Raw genomic sequence first — 11,244 nt, forward strand, 5'->3', positions numbered from 1 at the left:
ACTACAGCATTTCACAAAACACTACAGCATTTTTAAAAACACTACAGCATTTCACAAAACACTACAGCATTTCACAAAACACAACAGCATTTCACAAAACGCTGCAGCATTTCAGAAAACACTACAGCATTTCAGAAAACACTACAGCATTTCAGAAAACACCACAGCATTTCAGAAAACACTACAGCATTTCAGAAAACACAACAGCATTTCAGAAAACACCACAGCATTTCAGAAAACGCAGCAGCATTTCATATTGGACGGAAAGGGTATTCCTTTAGGGAGAACACTTCTTGTTCGTGATTGGACAGCCAGCCAGAGAAGCACTGCTGTGATTGATTGTTTTTGCTGCCAGTCAAGAAATGACGCTTCGTGATTGGTCAGCAGCACCCGACAGCCCAACATATCCCAACATATCAGCCGTTAGCAGTTAGCACACACTCAGAGCTCACAGCTTCTCATATCTGTTCAGAAACTGGACAAAAGTTAAACATGTACAAACCACAGACTGTCTATGTCATGGTGAATACAGTCGCTGCTTTATTTATGTCTGTATGACGCTGTTGTGAGTGTGGACGGAGCAGCTACAGGTTAGTTTAGCCTGATCGATCCGATTCCATTCAGAAAACACGCATTTTAAAAGGATATTCGCCTGCCGTCTGTCTGCAGACTTGTCAAAGCATTAATTCATGGTTTTTACTAACCGGTATCAGTATGTTGTTACTTCGGCATCATTTTGAAACGTGTATTACAATTAAATCACGGTAAAATATGTTCATTTTGTTGTAGTTGGTATCTCCCATAGGATTTACAGCCGCGGTGAAACTCAAGCGATTAGAGCGATGCGAATATTGGGTAGTCTACCATAGTATTTACATGAGAATGTAATCATTTACATGGAGATAAGCCCCTTAAAAACCATGAATTAATAAAGCATTGTGAAAGGCTGTGGTGTTTTCTGAAATGCTGCGGCGTTTTCTGAAATGCTGTAGCGTTTTGTGAAATGCTGTAGTGTTTTGTGAAATGCTGTTGTGTTTTGTGAAATGCTGTGGTGTCTTGCACTTCAGGGCCACCGTAATAAATAGGTGATTGCAGGATATCTTTATGAACAAGAAAAACTGCATACACTTTAAAATGACTTACTCTTGTTGTATTGGAGCCTGTGCTTGTTGTAGGTGATTTTCTTGCGAGGATAGAACGGATCTACAGGAAAATCAAATTCATCTCAATCAACTTATGTGCGATTTGGAAAACATTCAGGAAGATTAACATTTTTACACAACATTTTAGAGAAAATAAGCTTACTTGCTTTATAATTAACATTAACTCTCTAGTGAGCTTTAGAGGGGCTGCTAAGCATATTCGCACAGCAGGCTACATTTTCTCCAGTACTGCCCTTGGGTTACACTTTGTTATCTGAACTTGTATATAACTCTTTCCAACCAATCCATTACAGAGATAAGTAATTAACAAATATGCCCTTAAATCCTCTATACACATGTAACAATTACCAGTTTACCTTAAAAACAATGGATTGCAAAACAAAGCTTGAAGCAGTAAAAACAAGCTCCACCTATGCCGAACAACAACTGTAATAACATTGAGTTCTCTGAGGTTCTCTGAGTAGCATGAATGGATGTTTCACATTGGCAACATCTATGGCGTCACCTCATCAGAATACTTTTTGCAAGTCACGATTGGCTGGAATACAGCATGTCATCATTGTCAAGGAAGATAGAGACCCTCTGTTATGGCTTCGCCAACCATTTGGTGTGTTTTTAAGCTTTGAATTCTAGCTCTTACGTGACAGGAAGATAGTTTTAGTGATTCTAAAATGGCATGTGTGCTCCAGTGAAGCTGATACATGCTAATCCTGTGCCATCCTTTGTTCATAGCCCTTGAGATGGCATTACCTGTACGTTTTTTTGTTGTTATATTTATATCTATACTTTGAGTGCATTCTCGTAATTACTGTAGATTGCAGCCAGTTATATGGAGTGAGCAAGTTCATTTCACACGTGTGTATATATTCCTTATAGTCAAGGGCTTAAAACTAGGCTGCCAGTATTTCCAAGATCCAAAGCTCTTCACTACGAAATGGTGAACGAAAACATTCTTCCAGTAATTCTGTTAAAATTGGCAGGATTTGTTTTTCTTGTTCTCTCCACTTTGGATAATTTTTTTCCCATTAAAAAGTAACGGCATCAACACAGCCTGAACTACAGGACATAAACCAGGTGGGCGGGGTCAATAGCCAGATTAGCTGATTAGCCGGCCTTCTATTTATTGTGTTGTGTACTCTTGCTTTGGGACTGGGCTTGCTGTAACATTGTAAATGTTCCTGCCGTTGGACAGTTAAGGACTTCTGTTTCTGATTGTTGATGTTTGGCTTTGTTAACAAAGTTGTCGACCTGCTAGTTTTTATCTTAAGTAATGCTAACATAACAAATGCACACTCAACGTTATGGTGTAAAGGTCAATTAAAATCTTTAACTGGGGGCACTAAATCACAAAGGTACAGAAATCTCTATCATTTTGTTTCAATGCTTCATGATAATCTCATTATGGAATATAAGATATGATAACAATAATGCTAAAACTGATATGACTTTAATCCTTTTTCATTGCATGATATTAAGTTATAATCTGGTATTTTTACCTTCTGGCACGTTAAAGGATTTGAATACTTCTACTACTACTATCAAAAGAGGTATCAATCATCTATCCACAATTATTAGTTTAAAGACAACATACCTTTGAATCGAATAGTGTCCCAAACACTAAAATGAAGAAACCCTGAGGAAAATGAAATAACACGCATATTTATTTAACATCAAAGAAATTGACCAAAATAGGTATTATATAAAAATACTGCTATGTAAGAACAAGTTGTTATTTTGTTATTTTTAAAGGTTGCAAATACCTGTAGTGAATTGAAGAGTGCAAAGACAATGTGGAGTCCTCTATTTGTCGAATCTAGCATGGTCCCCACTCCTAAAGACCAGGTCAGTCCAAATAAAGGAGTCAAAATGGCCACACACCTTAGAATGACAACCAGCGTATGCCTTTCCTCTTTTTGGCCGGCGTCTCCCACGCCTCTTCTTAGCATTTTGAACAGGACCACGATTACGATAATTATGTTGATACAAACTATAGATAAGGCAGGTATCACAAACGCCAACAGGGCCCTTGTTTGCTCCCAGTTAAGCCAACAAGCCTCTTTGTTCCTGATGTATCCTTCTCCTGGTGCTGTGACGGCAACAGTAATAACAGCTATGATCAGAGGGCACCCGTAGCCTAATAAGAAGCCAATAGCCAACATGACTGACTTGGACATGTGGGAGAAGACCATGACTGTCCGGTAAAATAGCAGAAGGCCTGAAACTAGCATCCAAAAGAACACCGCAAGGTAAAACAAGTGCATAAAAAATGTTGCTGTGCTACAAGACTCAACTGGAACATTAAAGTTCTTGTTCTCCGGGTTTTCAGCTGGGTTGTCGGCAATGGAGGCTCCAATGATAAAACAGATGTCAGCGATCAACAGAGAGAGGGCAGTGTTAATGATGGAAACATGACGCATGAAGGCAGTGCTATTTTTAGTTATGGCTTTCCAAACGTATCCTTCAATAATTAAACATATAACTAAACTTGCCAAAGAGATCCCAACTCCAATGTAGGTGATTAGATCCAAGAGTTCTTTGAATTCTTTAGGGATACCAGTTGACATCAGAATTGAAAATGAGGTGAGATGGTCGCATCTGCAGGTTACTGTGTCATTTATATCGGAAACAAACTCACACCCTTCACTATCCCAAGCCCCCCTGTTGTCAAACAGTTTAAAGTTCCAGAAGACACACTGAGGATCTTGCGTCAGAGTCGTCTTTAACTTGGTGTAGCTTAAAGTAACGTTCCGAATTGTTTCATTTACTTTGATCAGCACCACAGCTGCGTTGAGGGCATTAACGGGGTCAGTGTTATTGGTGTTGAAGAGGCTGGTGTTAAAGCTGGAGTTCCGTACTGGCATAACATTATTTAGGGTGAAGAAAGTAATAGTGGTGATAGAGGCGTTGCTAAAGCCGTTGTTAGAAATGTTCAGGACAACGCTGCTGTTCAGATTTGCGGAGAACGAGATAAGGTCAGGGTCAAAGGTGCTTCTGTCGAAGAGGATTGCAGCAGTCTCAAAGGTAAATGTCCCATTTATTTTATCAGAGAGGAGTTCCATCGAACCCAGTAAATCAGAGCTTGCGTTGTTGCTTTCGTTTGCATTCAGAAATTTCCAGGACTCTCTTGAATCCTCACCAATAATGAAATCAACTGTTTGAAGGACACTCTGCAGATGAAGAGAGATTTCATTGTGAGGTTACATTCGCATCAAAAAAATATACGTGAACTGCTCTATAAAAATCAGTCACATCGACTCCGATACACATTTTGAGTTATGTACATAACTGGAAAGAGGAGATTCTTAGCTTTCCGAATATATATGTATTTTCCGAGGGGGGTAATGTATTTATTGTATAAATGTGATATAAAAGATTGATATTCTTGAAGCCAAGACATTGTTTTTTTAGAATCAACCAAAACCCCAATTGCAATGCGCCGTTGCGACATCCGACTGGTTTCAATAGAGCAGTTCACATATTTGTTGACATAAAAGACATATCTAAACTAAGATAATGCTGATGGGAAGGTTTAACCTACCCTTATGACAGGTTGATTGACTACCAGAGTATCAATATCTGCAATGTTGCCCAGGATGTCCACGATAGTTGATATGGTATTAGGTGACTCTCTTACTGCCTTCTGCACCTTTTCGACCTCTGCACTCAGTTTCCCCACAAAATCTGGGACATCTTGCACCAGCAACACCTAAAGTAAATATTAAAAACACATACATTTATATAATGAGAGATTGTAAACCATGACAAATACAGAGATGTTTCTTTTCTGGCAACAGCTGCACATTTTAAGCCACAAAAATACAGAAGAGGCTAAAAGAATGTGATTGTGTGAGGGATGGCCGTGTGCTTTGATACAGGGTACTACCATTTGGAGACCTATCCCATATTAACCTGTTAAGCCCGAGAGACCCCGGTACCAGGGCACTGCCGCAACATCTTGCAGGAAACAGTGTCTGAGGGCATGTTCATTTAATAAAACTATGAATGTTTTATATCCATGTAACGGGAAGAAACTCATCTAACTGATCATTTTTTTTTTTTTTTCAAAAGAAAACCCACAATGCTAACACTGAGCTTCTGAATTAGCAACGAGCGAAAAATGCTAACACCTTACTGCACCGAAAATCACTCACAAAACCTTATTATTTATCTTTTCTCTACATCCATGACATCGTTTCACATCGTGAGGTGACACAGAATCGATGGGTACCCTCATTATCACTGAATTATACGAAATGGCGACGTTATAAGCAAAAACGGACATCAAAACAGGTGACGCTAGTTAGCTAAAAATGCTAACATTTTTACCTTGGCTCTGTAGTCTCTCCAAAGTGGTCTTCAATGGCATTAAAATGATAAAAACGCTGCTGAAGTTAATCCATAGGTTAATCCAATGTGTCTGTGTCCCTTTGAAATGATTTCTGATAATCCATGAGCAAACAGACGGATAATCCATGCTTTTAGGTTTCTAGATGTCAGAGCTAGACTGTAGCTTCACTCTAATGCAAAACTGCATGCGCAAAGCCCCAACCTTTTTCTTTCACAATGAGTGTGTGTGGGGGACTCCCCCTTCGATTCTATTGGCTCTAACGGTCAGAAAGAGGTGTCAACCATCAAAATCGACCAATGGGTTCCAGAGATATGAAAAAAAAACAATTTTCACCCAAATCACCTCAGAGGTGGAGTGTTTTTGGCTAAACCTCTCTAAAAAGGTCAAATGTCACTTGTTTTGCATCAATCTTGATACAGGGTACTTATTATATGTTGTACTTTGGATTCCTAAAGCTTTTAGTCTACTAACCCATCATCCAAGGGTAGTTTTCACTATAAGTAAAAAAGAATATTTGGACGGACACTATAATTTACAGTTTTTTACTATGTAAAATCTGAATTTTCTTTAAAATAAAAAACATCTATATTGATTCTGACTTTTCTACATCCAACTCACAGGTTTATCATTACTTTGAGAAAATAAATTATTCATATAACCCTTTTAGAAGTTAAGTTGTAGTCATTTGTTTTGGGCATGTCATTTTCGAGCCTGAAACATGAAAAACAGGCTTGGTGCTTAACAGGTTAAAGATTAAAGAAGTGTTGTTGCAGAGCCACACTTTATATAAAAACAGTGGTCAGTTAGTTACAAGAAGTTACTGGACAGCAGAAGCCGTGATGTAATGTGCCGATGTTGGTCGAAAACGTGGGTCTTTTACAACAATACAAAATATTATAACAAATTAGCTCGGTTCATTTTTTCTCACTTTCTCACGCGAATGTACTTCAGATGAAATAAAATACATACTAAATGAAACTTCTCACAAGGTCAGTGGATTATCTTGAGCAACTGGTAATGATTTCTGCTGTTGAGTTGATTTATAAGAAACATGACATTTAGATTTTCTTCATGCTTTTGTTGAACAGATGGTGTCTCAGAGTTGACAGGTGTAGTTTGTTAGAAAGAAAATTGTTCCTACATACAATTGTTGCATAACATGGAATATATGGTTACGTAGAACTAGTGAACAAAGGACCGTTTTTTTAATAACTTTATGGTATACTGTGTGTTTTATAGATTTAATATGGGGATGAATTGTTATCCCCAGCTGATCACTTACCTCTGAAGAATCAAGCAACTCCTTGATTACTTTGATAACGCAAGTGTTCTCTACCAATATCCACTTTCCATCATCACACTTCGCAATCTTTTCCCCCTCTTGACCTGTAGGACATTCTGTACTAGATTGTTCGCCTTCTCGTCCTTCTCCATAATCAGCGTCTTTACATGTAAAAGCTTAGGAGATAAATAATAATCAATTAGTATTACACAAAATATTGAGGAAAAAGACTGCAAAAGAAAAGCATAGTCACTTTTGAAACATTGCACTTACGTTCTTCGGAAATTGTCAATGTTGTTACCCGGCTATAATCGAGACCATCGACCTTACAAGTAAATGCTAGTGACGTTGGTGTACTGCAGGCTCCTAGCGTGTATTCATACGTGCGACAGAATGGGTTTCCATTTCCAGTAACAGTAGATCCTGCAAACATTTAACAGTGTTGTTAATAAAATAAACTGTTATTGGAGGTGTGTTTTCAGTATGGTCAGATTGAGAAGTTTTCTGAAACATTTTAAACTTACCAAGAGCAAGTGAGCCTCTAAACCACTTCACCTTAAAAGGGAACTGCACACAACACTTAAGTGGTACTGTTTGTCCCTCCGTCCCCAGACATCTAACAGGTATGTGAGACTCTGATACTATGATGGGAGCTTCTTGGATATCATCTCCAGTCACATTCCTTATTTGTCTGAACTGCAATACGTCGCCCATCAGAGTGCATTGGTAAAGTCCTGTGATTAAGATAATAAAAACAATGATTACATTGGTATGCTGTAAAAAAAGTTAAAAGAATGATACCATTAGTATATTAAATAGTGAAAATTCCAGTCCAAGCAGCAAATTAATTTGTCTATTAGCATCAATTAAAAAAGCTGTTATTTTACTTATTTTACTAGCTTTTGCTTACCAATATCCACAGCATTGGCTTTCTCTATTCTTAGAACAGACCTTGTGTTAGAATTTGTTATTTTTCTCTTTCCAGCCTGCTTAATTACCCTTCCACGAAATGTCCACTCGGACTTTCTTAATTCTTCCACATAAATGATGGGGTCGCACACCAGTGTCATGTTATTTCCAGTATACTTTGGGGCGGTAATCCCTAATTCCTTTTCACCTTTGGAGAAAGAAAAACACATCAGTTTGGTATTTATACAAGTTAAACAAAATGTAATTACCTACTAGCTATGTTGGACTTACTGTTGTACAATGCAGTGACAGAGCCAATGACAGGGGCAATAGTAGAGGTTACTGCTTTTGAAAATGCTTTATTTGCTTCATCCAATTCTGCAGATGTAACCCCTGTAGTCTCAACAACAAAATCTGTAAATATGCTTCCTTCTCTGTAAGAACAAACACAAAACAAAATGGTGGTGTCAAATGTGTACAGATTTCCTGCCTCCATATGTCTTAAATGCCAGAATTACCATACCTGAATCTAGTCACAGAAACATTAATAAACCCTGTGATTCTTCTATACTCCGTGTTTAACTGTGGGAGAGATACGGTTAATAACATTACCAATTCAACTGAAAATACAAGTTACAATTTGATATGGTATTTATCAATGCACTTACCGCTGTTTCCATGCTGTCTTTAAGATTGTTGTATGCAGCACTTGTTGGATCTTTCAAATCTTCTGTGAACGTCTTGTTTAATTGCACTGTCATTTCCAAATTGAACCCTATTTATTTGAAAAGAGAATAAAAACAAGATCAAACAATTCAGTTTGTTGTGATTTAAAGAATATACTAGCTAGACATGAGAAGAGAGGACACAATTGTGAATCATTTTTTAATTTGGTTTGCATGACTTGCAGATCAAGGGTATAAAACCCATGTCTCTATCAAATGCAAATATCCTTTTCAGCAACAGTGTTGAGATGTCATGTGGAAGGTAGCAATTAAATAGCCTGACCTATATTCAAGCAGAACTGCAATTTATAATTCATCAATTAATTTATGAATGAATGACATATACGTCCATTTACACCCTGAGGTCAAAGCCCTTTTTTCACGTTTGGCTCGCCTGTGCTTTTTTTGTATAGATGCTTTTAAAAAATTGCATAATAAAGTAATATCATCATTTAAGACAAGCTTAGCTATCAGCATATGTAGGCTGCAGGGATGTCACATGAATGTTATCACTACATTTCTGTCAATAAAAAAGACCTTTCCCAGGAGCAGTCGTCGTTGTTACTGCAAGTGTAGCCTTGGTAGTAGCAGCAGTTATGAGTGCTGTGGTTGGAGCTGGGGTCGAGGTAACGTCTGATGTGGAGCTAAGGGTGGTATTTTGGCTGGTCACACTAGTTGATGGTTGAGTTATGAGTATTGTAAAAATATTTTGTTTCTTCAATTTCGTCTGCTTTGTTATTTTGGTTGCTTTGTTATTTTTAACTGTAATAAAGTAAGATCATCTGTAGAGGGAAATACCTTACGTGAAAGTGAATTACAGAAAATGTTCTACAAATAACAACCAGGGACGAGTTATCGAAACGCTTATTGCTAAATACAGGTAATGATGGTGGTTGAAAGAGATGTTGGCGTTTGAAAGACTATTTTATAAAAGTGTGTTACTGTTGACAGTATGAGTCGAGTTATTATAGCCTTCATCACTTGCTTTTTTATTTAAACTGCACCGAAAGTATGTGTATCTCAAATACAATATACAATGGTGTGACTACATTGTTATAAGCAAGAAGTTCATTGGAAATATTCCTGGATTAGGTTAGGTGTTGCAGTGTTAAGATGTGTTTTGTCAATAGATGTTGAGTCAATTAATCAATTCAATTTTATTTTATTCTGATGACTCAGGATTCCAAATATTCTGATTAAACTTGTTAAACATTTTAACACTTTTTTTGGATCTGAAAAAAGATAAATACAACTTGTACGTTCAGATCTCCCATTAGGAGAGATGACTTAATAGTTTCAAACAATGTTTCCCAGAAGGTTTTTGCCAATACAAAATGTTGAATACATAAATACATAAAGACTAACTGAATTGTTTTAATAACAGCTTAATAATGATAATAATAAATCCTGAATATGTATCATTATGTAATGTAACAATTGGTATATTTCCCTTACCTGTTGTTGGAGACATTGTGGTTGTTGGAGACCTTGTGGTTGTTGGAGACATTGTGGTTGTTGGAGACCTTGTGGTTGTTGGAGACATTGTGGTTGTTGGAGACCTTGTGGTTGTTGGAGACATTGTGGTTGTTGGAGACATTGTGGTTGTTGGAGACATTGTGGTTGTTGGAGACCTTGTGGTTGTTGGAGACCTTGTGGTTGTTGGAGACATTGTGGTTGTTGGAGACATTGTGGTTGTTGGAGACATTGTGGTTGTTGGAGACATTGTGGTTGTTGGAGACCTTGTGGTTGTTGGAGACCTTGTGGTTGTTGGAGACATTGTGGTTGTTGGAGACATTGTGGTTGTTGGAGACCTTGTGGTTGTTGGAGACATTGTGGTTGTTGTATTGGTCACAACTGTTGTAGCAGCCATTGTTGAGTCTGAAAAGACCATTTCATAATTATGTTGGTTAAGCTGAAGAATACACACCTTAACAAGTCAAGTAGATCATTCGTACATTTAGGTTCAAGAGCAGGGCCAAGCCTTAAAAACAGCAATGATCACCTGTGAACCCTACCAACACATCTGAGCACCATCTTGAATTACTCGACGACAGACTTGAATCATGCCCTCAAGCATTATCACAGTCTTTTTGTCATTCCACTATCCTTACCTCAGACTGTGATTCTGTCAAACTACCTGCTGTCTGACAGGTGCAGCAAATGCAAGCTTGTAGCCCTCCTTGGTTACATCAATTATGCCATTTACCATTCCTCAAGCAAAATCCTTCCTGTCCGACCTGCATAAAGCTGCAGCCCACCCTAACTCTACAATAGAGTTGTTCTGGAAGATGCATGCAAGATGGAAAAGTGTCTTTGGCAAGATTTGTTGTCTTGGAATTGCATCTCCTTCTTCTTCGAGCTCTTTATCACCAAACCTGAGGATATTGATCTCGCCTCACAGGCCCGCTTGTCTTTATATTTGCTCCATGTGTTAGAAGCCATTTTTATAGCTGTTGTTCTTTGGTGGTCTAGGAAATCCATACTCGTCCACACAGAAAACACACATTGATCCTTCATGTAGATCCTTAAAATATATATATCTTGTTCTTTAGACATCATGCAGCTCCCGCGCAGACTTACTTGAATCTCAGCTCAACACCAGTTCAATCAGGAGAGACGTTGATGTATGGAATACATATTTATTACCGGGACACATAATATGAATGAAATAATGATTGCCACAATTATAAGAGGAGAATGAAATGGTGTTTGGAGATTAGGCCCCAGTTTGCAGGATAATAATTCAGGAGGGGGAAGAACCGCTCCGATGAAACCCCCGGGGTCTAGACATTGGTGGTGGTGATAAGTAGGTGGGAA

General features: G+C 38.0%; 1 protein-coding gene across 1 annotated transcript in view; it reads right to left on the reverse strand.

Annotated features, from left to right (window-relative positions):
* LOC117479956 (adhesion G protein-coupled receptor F5-like) overlaps positions 1–11,244 on the reverse strand; it is a 28,063-nt gene that overhangs the window by 1,801 nt on the left and 15,018 nt on the right. Inside the window, exons 15-26 of the mRNA XM_034127059.1 lie at positions 9,883–10,305; positions 8,371–8,477; positions 8,226–8,284; positions 7,994–8,136; positions 7,704–7,910; positions 7,318–7,527; positions 7,067–7,216; positions 6,794–6,969; positions 4,702–4,869; positions 2,924–4,330; positions 2,755–2,796; positions 1,144–1,203 (exon numbers count right to left, since the gene is read on the reverse strand). Coding sequence (XP_033982950.1) covers positions 1,144–1,203; positions 2,755–2,796; positions 2,924–4,330; positions 4,702–4,869; positions 6,794–6,969; positions 7,067–7,216; positions 7,318–7,527; positions 7,704–7,910; positions 7,994–8,136; positions 8,226–8,284; positions 8,371–8,477; positions 9,883–10,305 — 3,152 coding nt within the window. The remainder of the gene's footprint in view (positions 1–1,143; positions 1,204–2,754; positions 2,797–2,923; positions 4,331–4,701; positions 4,870–6,793; positions 6,970–7,066; positions 7,217–7,317; positions 7,528–7,703; positions 7,911–7,993; positions 8,137–8,225; positions 8,285–8,370; positions 8,478–9,882; positions 10,306–11,244) is intronic.

This window comes from Trematomus bernacchii, unplaced genomic scaffold (assembly GCF_902827165.1).
Source record: "Trematomus bernacchii unplaced genomic scaffold, fTreBer1.1, whole genome shotgun sequence".
In the NCBI taxonomy this organism is placed as follows: Eukaryota; Metazoa; Chordata; class Actinopteri; order Perciformes; family Nototheniidae; genus Trematomus; species Trematomus bernacchii.